Source organism: Polyodon spathula, chromosome 23 (assembly GCF_017654505.1).
Source record: "Polyodon spathula isolate WHYD16114869_AA chromosome 23, ASM1765450v1, whole genome shotgun sequence".
Lineage (NCBI taxonomy): Eukaryota > Metazoa > Chordata > Actinopteri > Acipenseriformes > Polyodontidae > Polyodon > Polyodon spathula.
In genome coordinates, this window is record NC_054556.1 from 4,836,748 (window position 1) to 4,856,549 (window position 19,802).

General features: G+C 37.8%; 1 protein-coding gene across 16 annotated transcripts in view; it reads right to left on the reverse strand.

Moving 5' to 3' along the window:
• Window positions 1-19,802, reverse strand: part of LOC121298017 (plasma membrane calcium-transporting ATPase 2) — a 153,102-nt gene that overhangs the window by 19,443 nt on the left and 113,857 nt on the right. For 13 of the 16 annotated variants that reach the window (XM_041224725.1, XM_041224712.1, XM_041224715.1 and 10 more), the window contains 5 exons: window positions 18,453-18,494; window positions 17,096-17,260; window positions 15,422-15,636; window positions 14,986-15,228; window positions 41-282 (listed from right to left, as the gene is read on the reverse strand). In XM_041224725.1, the coding sequence (XP_041080659.1) occupies window positions 41-282; window positions 14,986-15,228; window positions 15,422-15,636; window positions 17,096-17,260; window positions 18,453-18,494 (907 nt within the window). The remainder of the gene's footprint in view (window positions 1-40; window positions 283-14,985; window positions 15,229-15,421; window positions 15,637-17,095; window positions 17,261-18,452; window positions 18,495-19,802) is intronic. The other 3 variants (XM_041224716.1, XM_041224722.1, XM_041224724.1) reach the window with 1 other exon arrangement.

Below are 19,802 nucleotides of genomic sequence, written 5' to 3' on the forward strand. Positions count from 1 at the left end.
CCGTCACTAGCTAGCGATAGTCAGATTTGACCGCACTCACTTCTTAAGGATTATCTCAGAGGCCCCTTTGCTGTACATTCTGAAGCTCCCATTGGGCAGTTTTGTCACTGTGCTCATTGACTTCCTCACAGAGTTGAATGTGTAGACCTTGTACAGCTTCTCCTCTGGGATCTGATTCCGAATTGGTTGATAATCTCGTTTCAGGTCCAAAATAAACCCAAGAAGACCACATTCAGTCTTGTTCCCCACCTGCCGTGGAAGACCCCCGTCTTTATCAGGGGGCTGCAGAAATAACAGGCAGGGAGAGAAAAAGAAAGAAATATATGACATTTTCTCCTAAAACAGAAGTTAATAGTTTAACATAATGGCTTGATCATCATACAAAAATATATGGACATCCTGAATCGTCTGTGTATTCTTAAAGCATTCAGATCCAAAGAGCATACAGACCAAGGCAGTTTATTGACCATTGGCAGTTCATTGTCATTCGTGTATCTGACCTATTCATTTTCACTTTACCACACCTCTGCTAATGAGAATACACACACTAGAATACTATTAATTTTGTTTTTCCTTTTTAACCTTTAAAAACATTTTATATGATGGAAAAAAAATCAAAGTTTAGTAAATGCTAATTATACCTCAGGTACAGTAAAAAAACACACACACACACACACACACACACACACACACAGACACCAGCATGTCAAAATACCACAATTTATCAATTATGTTTGTGACTTGAGCAGCAAGCTTACTTTGTACTTGAGTAGAATCTAAAAACGTTCTGCTTGTAATAACAAAACACTACAGTCTACAGAACAATCAGACTCCCAATTAATAACTTGCTTCTGCCGCCAACAAATGACAGTTCTGCTTTGTTCCACATTATACATCAGAGCAGCATCTGTAAAAAGCTGTAGAGTAATTGAGATAACCACAATAAAACCGACAAGTCACATTCTGCAGGCATAATTAGTTCAGAGTCATTCCTGCAGTTTACATTGCAAGGTTTAGAGATTACTACTGCCCTTTTACTACTAGAGCCAGTCTGCTAGATTTTTAGTATAAACTTTGTATAGCTAAGTATGGAGTATTTAAATAAATCCTTACTTCACTTTGTACAGACCCAGACTGTTGATTTTCAGATTTTGTTTTTTGTTTAAGGGCTAACAACATTTACTTTGTTACTGTATTTCTATAATAAGTATACAGTTTTATACTGTAATGCATTTATCAGTAAGAAAAATTAGATACTACTTTTTTGATACATACCAGCACCAGTTTGCTTAACTTACTGGTCACCAATTGTGGCTAATTTTAACAAAAACTGCTTAGTATATACAGCAGATACTGTTCATATAAAGAAGTGGGTGGATGTGAAAATTCAACACAGATTCGGTTTGCAGTTCATTATAAGGAACATAAGGGGATCTGAATGTATCATTAAACATTTAGCACCTTCTCCCAAGCTATTTAAGTGACGTAAGGTAATGGCTTTTTCAAGATCAGCAGGGAATTAAAGGCTGACCTTTGTGGTGGTTGTAAAGTACCCTGTGGTTTCTGGTGTTCAGATTGACACTTTGCAAGTATTTTAGAATGCTGACAAGTGAACATCTGTCTCAGCTGTGCCGCGAGACAAAAGTGCAGCCTGACAGTCAACGGACTGGAACCCTAAAATAGTGGGCCAATGTCACAAGGGGGCAGTGACTGCCAAGGTTACTAGCGATTAATAGCGAAACTAAAGTGATTGCATTCGCACCCTTCCAGAACCATGTGCAGGACTCCAGGCTCCCTTTGGCAAGCAGCATATTTGTCAAATTTGCAAGCTGCAATAATGTCAAATGTCTCTGAAGTCTTTCTGCAGCTATTTCTCAAACACCCTTTGTACTGTTTGACAGGTGTGACTTTACAAAAACATCCCTTTTTTAAATCACAGTGACAACAGTAGTCATTTTTTTCTTGCTGCCCATTCCATTAAATGGATTGTAGCCTTAATATAAAGCAAGTGGATATTGTTACAATTAGGATATTTGTAGTATGCCTTCCATATTTCTGTGCAATAATATTACAGCACATTGAATCAACAGCATTGTGTATCATTTTATTTTACTCATCCAATACGAAAGGGTTATCAATGTAGAAATGTTGTGTACCAACTTGCATGAAGTACAAATTAAGATTAATACCCAGCAGGGTCATACTTTTAATAGATAGTGCTGGTAAGCACGTGCAGGTCTGTTAAAATACAGTAAATGTTAAAGCTTCAAAAAGCAATCCCTCAGATGTCACATGAAAGGATACACCTTTCTGAGACGCAACCATCCTATTCCACATCATTCGTATCATTATTAATGTTTTTTTTTTTTTTTTTTTTTTTAGCTTTATGCCTACAGTAGCTATATTCCACTGCCTTTTTTAACTTGACTGATTTTTTTTTTCTAGGGCATTGAAAAGAAGACACATTTTCTACAGCCCCAGTTATATACTTAACTGAGTATTCCCACAAGTTCCTTAAACCCACCCACTCTCACTCCTAAAAAGGAGTTCCATACAGCTCTGCGGTTTTCTGTGAAGACATTTAACCCTAATAAAATACTCCATACGATGCTGACCTGGCTTCCTACAATAACCCAGCCTAATGGGCTTTCTTCTATCAGTTTTACGTTTCTTAATGTTAGATGTGACATACGTATGCAGCAGGGAACAGAAAAAGAACACTCACCCAAGTGATTTATATTCAACATGCTCCTGGTAGCTAATGAGCCAATGATTGGATATCAACATCTGAACATGGCTGCCATTGGCATCACTGCACTGGTACAATTTTCTTCAATGAAGCAGATTTTTTAAAATCTTGTCATTTAGCATTACAGGTCGGTATAATCTTTTTTGAATATGTGAAAAGAAAACTGAAAATAAGCTTGGTGTATGCAAAACAATAGTAGATTGCAACCAGGACAAGGTTTGTTTTGTTTTGTTTTTGTTTGTTTTTTTTTTGGGGGGGGGGATCCCACTGTTTCATCTCTTTAACATAGATGAGTATAAAAGAACACATTTTAAAATAACAGTAAAACAAAAGAGCACTCAAACTAACAATGAACTATTAGGTCTGGCTTGTTTGCTCCACTAAATCACATGTTTCTTCTCTCCCTTGGAAGCAGGAACTGTCTGGCTTTTATACACGCCCTCCTAGTCACATGACTTGGAGATTTTTTTTGTTTGTTTGTTTTTTGTTTTAAATAAACCTATGACGTATTTAAAAAAACAAATGTATAGATCATACCCTTTCTATTCACAACGAAGTAAATTATAAATATTCAAATAATTAAATAAGAACAAAAAACAAATACTTTAAGCCATTTCACTTGGACCTGGTCACATGACCACCCATGCCATATCCCCTTACTGCAGCTAAAACAAAACACAAGGGTTAAAATAAAATAGAAAATGCTGTTGTGGAATACATATTCGCACTTATAAACTGTAGAATATGGGAGTGAATGAACACAAATTGTACCAGTACCAAAATATAATTATTTACATAAATAAACCACACAAATAAACACTATTTACATGTAAGAGGGTTTCACCCCATTACAAATAAATATATATAGGTTTGGATGGTTTACAGGTGGAGCAGCATTGTCTCGAGGAGCATTTGAAATATTAATCTTCTGCTTGATCTCAATTCTGACTGCATTTTTGAATGCACTAACCCGCAGGACTTTGAGACATGACGTTACAAAATAACATAATTTAGCATGGTGAACTTTTTTTTTCATAAGGGTATTTAACACAGTGGCAGTTCTATTATCTCAAAAACATCAAGTAAAATATGTCTTTGTTGTGTATTGTAAACAGAATTTACCTAGAAACAGTCTATAAAAAAAAAAGAAAAAAAAACAACACACCTTTTTTTTTCCCCAAATCGGTGCAGAACAGTTAGGCAACAGCTGCTGTCTCCACACCCCACATGGACTACAGCGAGCCACAGCATATGGGGGTAAGCTAGCTGGCAACTGTATTTCCTTTCCAGTATGGTTATATCACCAATAAACCTCTTTCTCCCGACCCTCCCCACAGAGGGATCAGCATTTTACATTCCTGAAACCACAGGCCCTTCCAACCCCACTGTGTCCTCCAAAGGTCATTTCTGCATTTCCACTTTCATTTGTTCTATAGACAGAACTCAAAGAATAGTCGCCCACTGAGTACATTTATGAATTACTGACGGCATGACATTACATAAATGATGAAAGAGCAATTTACTTTCAACCAATGAGGGGTGTACAACCTCTGTTGAGTCATTTCGGGGAGATTTCACTACATGAAGGTGATGGGGGGGGGTTTGAGAAATGCTGTAAAGTAAGAATGCTTTCAAAAATAGACATGTTAATAGATTATATTTATCAATTAACTAAATGCAAAGTGAGAGAACAGAAGAAAAATCTAAATCAAATCCATATTTGGTGTGACCACTCTTTGCCTTCAAAACAGCATCTCTCAGCGATTTTCTTAGATGGGAGGGGTTTAAATATTGTATATTGTGTAACATGTTTAAATGCTGTAGTCAGATCATTTTGGGTGCAGTCTTCTCCCCTTCCTATCTGTCATAGCAAGAGTCAACATTTGCCTAGGTCTGGCTCGGGGATTCGTATGAATGATTTAGAAAGCAAGCATGACACCGCCATTTGAACTACCCTTGCTGGCTTGCAACTGATCAGAAGTTCCAGAGACCAGATGGCAAAGGGAACCTGAGACAGGGATCAAAAGGAGTCACTTCTGAGCTTGCAGTAGTTGGTGTGTATCTGTCCTACATTCAGCAGAATGCATTACTAATGGATTGTGTTTCTGATACTGTTTTTAACATAGCTGGTAATGTGGAGCTGGTTTAGGCACACACAGGGGTAGATGTACTAACGTGTTGCGGCTGTCGCAAGTTGCAAACCATCTGCAAATGAATAGGAAGTCTAGGGTAAAATGCACTAAACAAGCGCAATGATGTTTGTGACTTTTTAGGGAATGCTTTGTGGCAGCAGTTTTTCTTTCAGTTTAGCCTTGGATGAATATGTAATTATGGCCATTATGGTATAAAATGGGGTGAAAATGCGGGTTCTTAAATATCATAATGAGATATACTAAATCGCAACACTTACAATTGAATCAATTTGTTAAGAACTTTTGCAAGCACGTTTTAAATAGTCGCAATTGTTGCAGGGACTTCCCAATCCGTTCTTTTGTTGTGCGTTGCCAGTTGTGCCCAATGCATTTTTGAGGTGAGCACCCAAATACCTATTTTTCCCTAAAAGCAGGGTGTCCTTGCAAGCCTTTCTAGTTTCACTAATGTGTTGGGAGCAACACACAGCACACATGTGCCGCTAACCCCTCCAGCTCATTCTAAACATCTGTATGGGATTAGGAAACACACCTATGTGCAGGTGGTTTGTAATTGCGCACAATTTACAACTGCACCACTGACTAACTTAAATAAAACCTGACAGTATACATTTGGCTTACAGGCTACTCATGATCCGGTTTCACAGTATACTGTGGTATAGATTGCCACAGTTTTAATACCTGTGACAGAAATAGAATGATTCTTGGTGGTAAATCTCCCTCCCAACATGTGAGGGCACTAAGTAATGTGAACAGTGTACCCTGGACTGATTGGCCTGACAATTCATTCCCAGGGTTAAAAGGAAGTTAGTCATCTAGAAAGGGGGTGGAACTGCAGTGCACTAACTCATCGACCTGGAAGGGAAACGATGTGGCATCCGTGGATTGGAGTAGTGGCTGCACTCGTTTACCAAGGGGTCAAATAGGGAATGGAGCGACGTGATCTGTTCCTTCATTTATGGTTAAGGAAACAACCCGGAATGACCTGTGTTGATATATCGTATGTGAGTGTTTTGTTTGTTTTGTCTTGTCTCTAATTGTTACTTGTTATTAGTAGACAGCTAACACGTATTCCGGAGCTGTCGCCATACACCTGTGTCTCGATAATTATTGTATTAGTATGAGTACTACAGCACGCACCCAGTACTGGTGATTGTGTCTGTATCTGGACTGTGTTTATTATTTGGCCATGTTATACTCAGAGAAAAGTATATTAGAACATGCTCTTAAGTCATGAAATTACAAGACCAGACAAGTATTGATCTGTTTTTAAGGTGTCCAAATTTCTGTCCAAACGCCTTATTCAATTGAAAGCTTAGGCTGATATTCATGAGAGGGATTATTGAATGATTGCTCTCTCTCTCTCTCTCTCTCTCTCTCTCTCTCTCTCTCTCTCTCTCTCTCTCTCTCTCTCTCTAGGATTATTAAATAATTGCTCATTAGATCATTCCTACATAAATCTCTGGCAAAGTCACTTGGGCATTGCCATTGCAATCCCAGTTATATTTCTACCAACCACCTCCCCAACTTCCACCTGAATCCAGGCAATCCCCTTGGTGGCGGGGGTGTGTGTGTGTGTCACGGTCCACCCTTCTGATCCTGGCATCATCAGATCAGTTCCTCTTTCAGGGGGCGGTGGCTTTCATCTCCTCTTAACAGGCGGTACCAGCGACCAATTTGTACATCATTTCCCACCAATACAAACAGTCATGATCCCGACATTGAATAGTCCTATTTAAATGCCTAAACAGGATGTAAACTAGAGCCGTCAATGCAATGACTGGAGAAAAAAATTCAACTTAGCATCCTCATAAGAGAGGATGCTAAATAAATAGGCATTTAACTAATTAAACAAAAGAAACCGGTCAAAAGACTGCATATTAAATGTTAACAGTAAAAGGGGGGGTGGTTCAGAGCACGCCACCCCGAGCCCACTGGTCGATAAAGGCCATCATGTCGCCAGCAGACTCCGCGTGGGCGTGCTCTAACTTAACCCCTGACCGGGCCATGGCCCTGAACATGGCTCTGCAGTCAAAGAGACCCTCCCCGATGATTTAACGCTTCCTGGTCTTGTAGATCGCCAGTCTAGCAAGAGCCAGGAGCAGATTCACCAGGCGGTCTCTCGCCTTGCTGGAGCCACGAACAGGGTGCCCAAAGATGAGGAGGGTGGGGGAGAAATGCAGCCAGAACTGCAGCAGAAGGTTCTTCAAAAGCAAGAAGAACGGCTGCAGCCTGGCGCAAAGAAAATAAATGTGAGCCACCGACTCCGACTGTCCGCAGAAAGAGCATGCAGCGACCGAGTAGGTAAAGTGACGCAGGATCTCTCCTGACGCGAGCGCTCCGTGCAACACCCTCCATCCCAAATTCCAACGTTGAATAGTCCTATTTAAATGCCTAAATAGGCAATCGTCACCTCCAGCTGTCATTTACGACGGCTGGAGAAAAAAATACAAATTAGCATCCTCTTAATAGAGGATGCTAAATAGTTAGGCATTTAACTAATTCAACAAAAACCGGTCAAAAAGACTGCAAATTAAATATTCAAAACAAAAGGGGAGGTGGTACAGAGCACGCCACCCAGAGCCCACTGGTCGATAAAGGCCATCATGTCGCCAGCAGACTCCGCGTGGGCGTGCTCTAACTTAACCCCTGACCGGGCCATGGCCCTGAACATGGCTCTGCAGTCAAAGAGACCCTCCCCGATGATTTAACGCTTCCTGGTCTTGTAGATCGCCAGTCTAGTAAGAGCAAGGAGCAGAATCACCAGGCGGTCTCTCGCCTTGCAGGAGCCACGAACAGGGTGCCCAAAGATGAGGAGGGTGGGGGAGAAATGCAGCCAGAACTGCAGCAGAAGGTTCTTCAAAAGCAAGAAGAACGGCTGCAGCCTGGCGCAAAGAAAATAAATGTGAGCCACCGACTCGGACTGTCCGCAGAAAGAGCATGCAGCGTCCGAGTAGGTAAAGTGACGCAGGATCTCTCCTGACGCGAGCGCTCCGTGCAACACCCTCCATCCCAAGTTCCAACATTGAATAGTAATAGTTAATTGGATGGACGTTTAAAGGTCAGACCCAAGGAGAGGTTGAATGAAAACAGGAAGGCAACTATGTCATATTTAATCACATTTGTCTATTGCTAGAAATGAACTAATGGAAATGTTTCGCATTATATACACAATATAACACGATAGAAAAGACAGTAATGGTTCTTAGGACATAGCCTTTAATAGCCGAGACAAGCAGGTTTCAGTCCTGTGAGTCATTTCCAAGATCCAGTCTTCATTAGGATGACTAATCACAAACCAGAACTCATGCATGAGCTGTTCACCATGCCCTAGATTCTAACATCCTAAAGAATCTGTGCTGAGGAATAAGTCATAACAGTTGAAGAATGTTTTTTTTTTTTTTAAACTTATGTAAAAACATTTATTGTATTCCAGTCTTTTCATAAGTCATTAAATTTTGAAACCTGCATTGACTTTATTGCAGTATATTTAATCTAGTTTCCATTTGAGTTGGAAAACATTGTCAGTAACACAGAAAATCCTCGTCTACATGATCACTGTATGGCAATCAGTAGCAGGTCGCTGAAGAGAAGCCTCTCTGAACCTGACCTTTACATAGGATTAAATTAAACTGCTATAATGCATGCATTTAATTTAATTACAGAAATGCCTCACAGCGAAATAAATAAATAAAAGAAAAACAGTACAAAAAACTGTTTGGGATTTTGTAAGCGCAGTTCTGAGGCGATCAGGGGTTTATTATCTTTTAATCCACTATTGTGGTTTAATGTATAATCCAGACTGGTTTTATGTGATCTAAACCCCAGTCACAAAATGATTGAAATGACATCACATGTAATAAACGACCTGTCTAATTTTCATTTTCTTCTTCTTCTTCTTCTTCTTATGATTAATATTCTCCGCCTCCTCAAGACTCACCTGTTTAGTCTGCACTTCTAGCTCTCTTGATCTTGCCCTCTTACTATGTATTGGATTCACCTGACCAAAGCACCATGTTACTGGATCCACAGCTGAAGCACCATCCTTGCACTATTACACAATTACTATGTCACTGCAGATTCAATTGTTGCAATCCTAACTTGTTGGATCTTATTTCATATTGTATTTTAGTAGTATAATTTGCACTTACTGTAAACTATACTGTATTTAAATATTTTGCATTGTATTCCTGTATTGCCCTGAAACACCTGTAAGTCACCGGATAAAGGCATCTGCCAAATAATAATTTAAAAAACAAGCTCTGAGCTGCATATTTGTGAAAACGTACTGTCTGTCATTCATGGGGTTTCCGTTCCGTTCGCTCAGTTTATTTTACTCGTGCAAACTGGGCTTTTCACCCGACGTCATGCAAATGAATGGGAAAGGTGGGGGTTGATATGTAAATTAGCTATGCGTAAAGTACTCGTGCTGAAGATTACTAGTGAAATTTTGTGAAAATGTGGTTTTCATGCGTAGAGAACTGGTACATGAGTTAATCTAAGCTGATGTAATAAAGCAAAATACCTTGTGCCTGGTTGGTTAATAATGTGTTTTACTGCTCTTGCCCAAATTGTTTTTCAAATGTCATTAGTGGTGTGTCATGTTGTTAGTAGTGAATACTATTTCAACTAATTTATCTTATGACTCATTAATTAAAAATGAACTCGGAGGTATAAAATGAAACTGACCAACAGGTATTGCAGATCACCATGACTGAAAACCAGCAGAAACATTATATATATTTCCCTTTCATTCAGGCAATACAGCAGGGGATCAGCTGATGTTGCGTGTACTACCCTGGCTTAGATTTAGAAACCCTACCATCCAGACGGCTGACTGCTGCTGAGGAAGCATGCAACACCATGGAGGTGGCGGACACTGATGAAACAGTGCAACATTAGTTTGTTCCCAAAATTGCCACTGCCTGCTGTATCCTGCACAAACTCTTGTCAACAACAAAATGAGGTGTTCAGGAATCAGTGGCTGCCTATGGGACAGACGGGGAAGGTTACCAGTGTTGCCAAGTCTCACGAGAAAAAAAAAGCGACACTGCCTTTCAAAACAAGTGAACCCATGATAGAGTATGATTGTTTGTGCAAGCTCTCAAAAACAAGGCCAATCCTGCTTATTATAAGCAGACTTGGCATCTGTGAATATTATCTCTGCCGCCAGTTTCAATTGGAGAGCAACGATCTGAGGAGTCTTGTGCTGTCAGAGATTCTCTCCTTTCTTTTAAGTTGTGTTGGATTTACCGTTGTGTTAAATATTTATGATCATAACAAATAAAACACAGTCAATACGTTCATTTACAATTTTATTTGGTTAGTTCTGACAGGGCATGTTGTTGTGCTGTTTTGGGCAATCGAGCTGGCTGATGACATCCAGTTCACCAGCTAAATTTACTGTATCAACGTGGAGGGCAGACACGCATTGTCTTTGGACACAGCCGGGACGGGAATTAATTCAGTTAGACATTTAAGCAGCAAGGGTATTTTCAAACAGCTGCATTAATACTATAACAAGGGCATAATGCAGTTCATGTTAAGTGGTTTTATACAGAACTGTAAACCCACAAGAGATATACAACATGACAAACCAGACAGCAAAAAATGATTATTAAAAAAGTCGCCTGCATTACATTAAGTTGACCTACACCACTGCTAACCATAAAATCGCCCATCAGCCACTACTTTCTGCCATCTTGGAATCCACAGTAACAACTGACCTGCTCCCTTGCAATATTTATAGTTAAGAATAACCACTAATTTACATTTACACATGAAATGCAGGTTTCCATGTGAAACTGGAGGTGGATTTTCCTGTGTGTTTCATCATTCACACGAGTAAATGAGATTTACCCTATTCCTCTCTTTGGCCGTTTTTTTTTTTTGGCCACAAACCTGATTTCCCCGCGTAATTCTCCCAAACGTGCACGCGCATTGCCATTTCACGTGTAAATTGAACGGCATGGATACCCCATGATTGTGGACAAATTGCCCTGTGTGCTCTTTTGTATACATAAACAACTATCAGTCACATACTGCAATAAACAACTGGAGGAAATGCAGACACACCGGCATTAAAACTGACTTTCCAGAGTTACATATATTTCACAAAATTGAGTCAAGCACTGAGATGATCCATGCTCCACCACATTGTGAGCTACCGTACAGTATAGAAAGGTATACATATTTAGGAACTTCACTGAACACAAATATGAAGTCCAGTCTCTTTAGTAACTATGATGTACTTTTTTGCTATGTGCGATATTAAGGTTTACCTGCAAACAATGTTGGGGATTTTTTTAAACTAGCAGTGATTCTGTGGTGTCACACTGTAGCTAAATGGATCTTAAGAAGCCCTTGTGCCAGCAATGAAAAACCATTTTTTAAAGGAAATGTCAAATAACTGATTTAGAGAACAATGTAATTCTGTCAACAGCAGACGCTTATCCTCATCAAGAGATTTAAAATAAAATCAGATTCCACTTTCTCCAGCCTGGGTACAATGATTAGCAGATAAATGGCTAGGTGCAATTAAGTAATGTGGTTGTGTGACATTTTCTATCAGCGCTGAAAAGTTAAGAAAGTAGCAATGATCAGTCAACATGAGTGCATGCTGACTTCAGCCCACACAATGGAAAAGAAAATGAAAATGATATGGATGTCAGAGCCACCTTCAGCCTTCCCAGGACAGCGATTACGACAGTGCGGGAAGCCAAGTATGAAGAGCGGACACAAGGCCTGGTTAGTCTTCTAGGAATCACATTGTTTTTCTTCAATCCCAGTATTAGCAGATGGCTAGAGGTCCCACCAGGTTGGTTCTATCAGGCCCACACATAAACATGTGCATAATTACATCACGATACTGCAGATTTTCATTTAATTTAATGATGTCTATACTGTATATGAATCTGCAATGCAAACAATGATATAACGCAAAGTGCTACAATTATTCCATTTTCAAATCCTTTCCCCATAGTCTGCCAACTGTATGCTTCCTGCCAAGTTTCATTGTTCTTTGGAACAGATTTTCCCAGGCCTATCCATTAACCTGTCAAAAGGCTTTTCTTTTATTATTATGCTCTGACAATTTATTGCAAATGCATTTTTCACAAGCCATCCAGGGAATCCATGCCAGGGAAGCTGGCACTGTTTATGTTGTTATCTGGAAGGTGACAGGTTTGAATGGTCAGCTTTGCTGTTAATTGACTAGTGCAGTTCCCAGAAAGGTGTGTATGAGGAAACAAGCACTTTAATTCTCATTGTTTTACGCCGCAGGGTACTAAGCATCTCCCATGCATCAAATATTTGGATACATAAATACTGTAGTCATTTTTTCCTCCATGTACAGTACATGTTTTTATATGTTGCTTGTACAGTATGTCTTCATTATTCCACCCACAGCAACAGGTCTAATGTACTGTGTTATCGTGTTTATGTAGCAAACATTTAGTCTGCTTTAGTGGTACAATATGAACTGCAGCATGTGAACCTGCAACAAGATACCTGTACAAACATCCTGCTTGAAGAATGATGTTTTCCTTGAACAAAGACAGCATCACTGAACTATATCCTTCATCCATGGCAATGTTAAGTAGCCCTTTTTCTCGCTTTTGTTTTTTTTTTTTTTTTTTTAATTATTATTATTAGTTACCATGAGAAATATACTACCTGTAAACTAGAATAATCTGGGCTGATTTACCATGATGATAAGGTTGTTATATCTATTCGTCCAGTAAACAGGTCTAACTACTATATATATATATATATATATATATATATATATATATATATATATATATATATATATACATTTTGTCACTTTTACACCTTGTGTTGGTGTTGGGCCTCATCAAATGAACTGCAATGGAAACAGGATTACTCTGCCCTATGTGAGCATGTCTCCATCCTACCATGTAGGACCACTCTAATGGAGTGAGAAGCAGCTCCATGCTTGTCATGTGGATTACTCTGCTGTGACCATCAAACTCATTTTATGTAGGCTTCATACCCAAGCCTCTAGAGGGGATAAAGATGTACTAAGAGTGCATTGCATCCATAATTATTTTTAACAATAACTGACACCGTTATATGCATTTAAATATTACAGTTTTAAAAATGTCCTATTTAAGTTGGATTAATTAATCAGATCCCTGCAGGAATTGTCCACAAAGGTCAATCACTTCTCATTTTTGTTGATTGTTCTAATTCTTTAGCAAATTCAAATTTAAATATAAACAGCAGTTAACCCCGTAAATCTATTCAAAATTACAGAATGCACCACACTGGAGTGTTCTTAAAAGCAAAGCTATTTTTGACTTAACAAAAGCACAAGAACAAGGCTCACAAACAGAAATACAGGACAAATTAATCTCTAGAACAAACACAACACTTCAGTGAGATTCTGAAGTAATGTGTTTACTGTAACAAGGCTAGCATATTCTAAAGCAAGTCTTAAAGGATATCTTTTTTAGAGAGTTTGGCATTCTTATCAGTGGATTTATAAACTAAAATTGCTTTTTGTTAACAGACAAATGATAATCTGATCTGTGTTTTTCAATTTCATTATAGAAGTGGTTCAACCTGTTAATCCTTTGTCCATTCTGCCTAGTGTGGCAGTCCTGAAATGCCAAACTAATGCTACTTATCTGAGCACAAGAGATTCATTTCATAACAGAATGAAAATGCTGCGTAGCATTGTTTATTTTATCATTTCAAGTATATGCTCAGGATCCGATTCAAATGCTATATAAGACAATCTATTAAATTGTGTCTATTTGGCAGCAACAATCACCCCTTCATGTGATGGATTTTACAAAGGTATTCTGAACAGTTTATTAATGAAAATGATATCTCAGGTCTTGATAAACTCATTCTTATCTTTCTATACTGTAAAACAGGGCAACATGAGTCTCCTGTTTCACGCCAACTCGATCGATTTCAATTCTAATGAATAATCCAATACAGCAATGCATCAGCTATCAGAAAAAGGCTAATTTAACTATAGTGACAAATAAAATAGAACACAATATTAGATAATTAACACCACTTTGATCTCATTTATGTCTTGATGCTCAATGTTTAGTGCACATGAAGCTATCCAGCCCAACACATTAGACACATTAAATGACCATCAACCAGACTTCAAAATAAAGTTATTAACGCAAAACAATTGCTTGCACAGGCATAACAAGCAAATATCCAACCAAGAACCTTCAAATAATTGCCTTTGAAATGTGTCAAAGAAATGTGTTTTAATGACTTTCTAGCTTCCTTTGAAATAATCTGTAAAACAGATGGCAAAAAAAAAACAAAAAAAAACACGGTTATCCCAATTACTGGCATTTGAGCACTACTTCTATTAGGCTTTCACTCAGAAAAGCAGAATGTAGGACACATTCCATTTTGGTAAGGCTAAAAGTGCATTTTGATTAACTTCTACAACCTCTGGATGTTTTTTTTTTTTTTTTAATCATCGAGTATCCCGTGCTTTGCTGCACTCAATGAATGTACTTTATTTTTAGGATATCCAGGGAAGGCAAATTTAAACTGGTCATTGATTTTTTATTTATTTTTTGTTCAAACACCAAATTCATGCCTTTAGGCATTTTGCGATAGCATGCTTTCTTTAATGAGAACATAATGCAATTAAATTGACTGTATCAGTTGAGGTCTGACTGGATAACTGATGTAGGTGTATCTTATACAGGATAAGAAAACATTGTTTCATATAAGGCAATGCAGTATAATAGGGTTGGCTCCAGACCACTGAAAGAACAAAAACTGTTCCCCTATTAACAATCATTTCTACCGTATAGTAGTCTATAATAGTGACCAAAACGTTATCATTTATTATAATATACTATATCATATTGAACACTGTTGTATGGTATAGTAGACAATAATGTTTAATGTTATATATGTACACACACACACACACACACACACACACACACACACACACACACACACACACAGTGTGGCTTCATATTCCTAAAGCATATGGTTCCTCCTATCAAGAACAAAACTTATTATACATACCAATGATATTTCTGGAAAAAAAAAACCACAAATGAAACATACCAGTATTTTTGTTGTATATGCACTGTTGATCGAGATTGAGTGAATCATGAGATCCAGTGTTTTTGCTGGAAGGGCGTCAGGGTCTGGGATCTCTTTATAGTGAGTGTCCCCAACATAGGCCTGCACAACTGTCATCCGATTGGTTGTGAGGGTACCCGTTTTATCAGAACAGATTGCAGTCGCATTTCCCATAGTTTCACAAGCATCCAAGTGTCGGACCAAGTTGTTATCTTTCATCATTTTCTGTTCAAAAGTAAGAACACACACACACACACCCACATTTAACATTAAGATTTCAAAGGCATTCTTTTGTCTGTTTTAAAAATGATTCTGGAGGTGTTCATGGCTAATCATAGGTTTATGAAATAAACTGAACATTAATGTACAGCACATTAAGCAGGCCAAATTCCAAATATATTAAAGAGATGGGATGTACCTTAACAGAGTAGGCCAGGGAGATGGTGACAGCCAGCGGGAGGCCTTCAGGGACAGCAACCACCAGGACGGTGACACCAATGATGAAGAACTTGACAAAATACTGAATGTAGACCGGGGTGCATTCTGGCAACCACGGTTTCTTCTCAATCACAAACTTCTCTATAGCAAAGTACAGTACCAGAATGATGACTGTAATAGCAGACATTACTAAGCCTGAAACCCAAGAAAGAAGAGTGACTTGTTAGTGATTGGGGGATAGGGTCAATCTTAATTTGGCGCTCCCATGGGTTTAGGGAGCAAAAAACCAGAAGGGATTTTTTCTCTATAGCAGATCCCACAGGCCAGTCGCCAGGTGAGCTGCAGGGCTGTCCTTTGTCTTCCAGAGGCTGGTAGCTCACTGACTTTCAGTTTCAAATTCTTGGGTGTCGAAGAGGGAGATGGCTCGGTCGTGGAATTAAAGGACACCCACAGAACCTTGAGTTACCCTGAGCTGTGTGGGGAACTGTTGGGGTGAGGGGAATGGATGATTGGACATTCTAAATTGGGGAGAAAATCAGGGTTAAAATAATCAGGCACTAAAAAAAATAAAAAATAAAAAAAAAATGTCAATTTAATCAAAGCACGGCAAGTATTTTGATATAAAATAAATGTCTTCTCAGTCCCATGGCAGAAGAGCTCCATATTAATCTTGACAGCTTCAGCACATCCTGTTTTTCTGATCCCTTAATAATTTGCCAAGTGCACAGTAAACAGAGTAGAGAGTTCTCTTGAATGAGGTAATCTCCTGTTTTCCAGGTGCAGAACATGGCTTCGTAGGTAAGAATTAGTAAGTGTAGCAAAATACAAAAACTACTTAACTGAGACTTTGCAAATGGGATGTTGTATGCATTGAGTATCAGGAGCACAATAAAAATGAAGTAATGTTGTTACAAAGATATAACTATCTTCCTGACAGATGTGTGATCTTATACACTGCTTTATTAATTATCTATACGCTCATTAATATGTCAGTGTGCTATCAAGCACACCCTATAGATTATTTACTAATGTGACCTGAAAAATGTATTGGATTATGGTTTAGCATTATTGTATAAATCCATTTCAGCCACCATTTTGAAAAGTTCCTTTGTATTTTGTTCTGCAATACAAGGTCAACAGACCTGATCTGAAATTAGGATAATCTTTCTAAAATCATATTATTGCTAGTAAAACCAATAAATACATTTTGTTGTTTACTGGTTAGTAAGATGCCCATTTGAACTACAATAAAAAGACAAATCGAAACAAGACCAGCCATGGAAGTCTCCAAAGGGTGAAAAATTTAAGGATAAAATCTGTACAAATGAAAGCCAGGTTGACTTGGCGCTTCCACTGGCTTTAACAATCAAGGTCCCAAAACACTCATTTTTATTGTAAGATTTCAATAATCAAATGTGACTGAGCTAATCATAAAATACAGCTGTGTATCAAATGTGGGCTCTTATTTAAATTGAAAAGATTTGAACAGTTCTGTACTGTTGTTGGCTACTTTTAACCTAGAGAATCATTCAATATAGTGTTGAATATAAAATTAATATCACAAGGTTATTGGTCAAAAAGTGACCACAACATGGCAGCCACATTGCTATAGATTACAGGAGTTTCCATAACATTGAACTGATCTCAAGCTCACCTGCTTTGCCAATCTGAACAGCTAACTTGGTCAGTTTGCCCTGAAGAACAGACTTTTCTTTCTTGTGCATATTAGCCTTCTTCTTCTCCTTCTCATCTCCATCACCTCCCTCGGCACTCTTCAGAGGCTGCATCTCCATGGCGGCTGCACCGTCTTGTTTCTTAGCTAAAAACGATCAAAAGGTACAGCTTTTGTAATTCTACCTCCTTTTTACTTTAATTATCCAGTTTTTGCCTTGAGTTGTAGACAAAAATAATTCACATGGCTGTATTTAAGAGTGTGCTGATGTTTATGAAAATGGATCTTTGTGTCTTTGTGGTATTTTCCTATCAACGTGTTCTTTCATTAAATATATAACTGCATACATGGTTTGTATTCTGTTCATTAATATGGTTTTATCCATGTCAATCGCTCTCCTCTATGCTGACAGAACGCTTCACCTTTACTTATTCAATGCAGTTGTGGCATTTATTCAGTGCAGGTGTGGTACTTTTCTGAGCAAAGACAACCAATAATGAAAAGCAGCTTTGCACTGGGCAGTCCTCTGAAACCAAACATTCCACTAGAAATGCAAAGCAAATCTGAAACCCGAGATAAAATATTAACTCTGATTGTGGTCAAACATCGTCAATCATTGACCGGATATGATCGTCTCAAATATGTAGGAAAGTATTAAAGAGCTGTAAATGGCAAACCCCTTTTTCACATGCTTGCATATCGATTAACAGAAATGCTTCATTTAAAAAAAAAGAGGCTTATTTAAAAATAATACGTTATCTAAATTTAAGATGAATATTTGATTGTTTTTCAGTTAATATAGTCAGATAACAATGCTCTCACGTAAGTATATTCAATGTACTACAGTATTGTCTATAGAGTATTTTAACAGCAGTGGAAACAAGACCCAACACTGTGCAGGGAGGGAGATTGCAAAGTGGTTTGGGACTCTCAAGGCTTTGCTGTGAGCATGATTAGTCCCACTTTAGAAAGGAAAAACTCTGACTCCAGTTTTACCGTGTGACTAATTAGGTTCACGGTAAAACTGTAATGGCTCAAACTGCTCTGAGAGTTTCACTCCATCCTTCCCCTGAATAACAAATATAGAAAGCAGTCACGTTAGATTTGTTTTGTACTGTAAACAGATATAATAGAAAGGAGAAAAAAGAAATATTAATCCCAATGGTTTAATGCAATAGTAAGGCTTAAAAAAAAGAAAAGGAATAAGATCTGGAAATACATTCAGAAACAAGAGCTGGCTTTAAGAAAACCACATTAAGCATAGATGTCAGGAACAATCGCTTTTCAACCACGGCGGAAAAGGTGCATCCACAACCCAGTGCATATGAAAGCAGGTTACCTTTATTCAGGTTGTTCTCCACATTCCCATCCTGCATTTTACCTATGATGAAGACATACGACAGACAGAACAAAAATAATAAAAAGCAGACAATAAACGTTTTTTTTTTTTTCCACAAAGACATTACAGTGAATTTAAAAGGAAAGACACAGAAAGACCTTTTTTATGAGACAATTTTCAAGAATTGCTCAACAGCTTTAAATATACATACATAAGATAACATATGCTCAACAGGATTTATGTAAACCTGAACTAAACCCGCCAGTGACTCACAATCTCTAGTCCTGCATACTGTATTTAATTGCACATTCAACTGTTTATAACATTCAAGACAAATATATATAATATATATATATATAGATAATATATCTTATATATATATATATATATATATATATATATATATATATATATATATATAACGTAAAACATGATATGTGTAAATACATTCTGACAAAATTTTGGTAACGTACGTAATAACTTTTATTGACCACCCCTTTCATCAAAACCTGTATTATTTGTATAAATACACGTTTAACAAAGTTTATGTATAAAAAATGTTCGAAATATAACCCTATATTTTTACATAGCTTTATATTGGGAAAAAATGACATCCTCCTATGAGGTCATCATGCATTTGCATCTTCCATCTGTCCCCATATAAAGAATAGAAGAGAGTTTTTTTTTTTTAATCTGTCCCCATGCTTGAAAGTGTTAAACAAGTTGTAACACCTGTTTCAAAGACCCCAGTTAGAGCTAATCTTGGGCTACCTTACCTAAAGTAACATTAGTTGGCCCAAGAATAGTGCTTATCAGGGTCTGCGAAACTAGCCAGTAGTGTTTTATTATTCTGCTCAGCCTGTTATAAAATTGTATCTCTATAGAACTTAAAATTTAAAGCTCTGTGTACAGATCTTCAAACGGCACTGAAAAGAAGTCTGTAAAATGTCAACACAAAACAGTGAACAATTGTCATGATACAAAACATAGACACACAGCTTGTACTTTATTTTTATATAGTATTTTTTTTTTGTATTAACAACACAATCAAAATGAATGTATGCCCATTACTATGGAATTGATTGATTGATTGATTGAATACGTGAACTGAAACAAAAAAATGTACCTGTTGACGTGTGGGAATGTACTGACTTTTACACAAATGCAGCCTCTCAGCTTTTCATTTACTGAAGAACTGAAACCGAAGCTAAGGCATCTGTTTTCACAGAACAGGGGTTATAAATATAATAGCATCCCTGAGAATTACTGGCAGCGTTAGTCACATCCAGACTACAGTTACTAAGATGGCTTTGCTAAATACACATTGAATTAATGTAATACAACACTCTG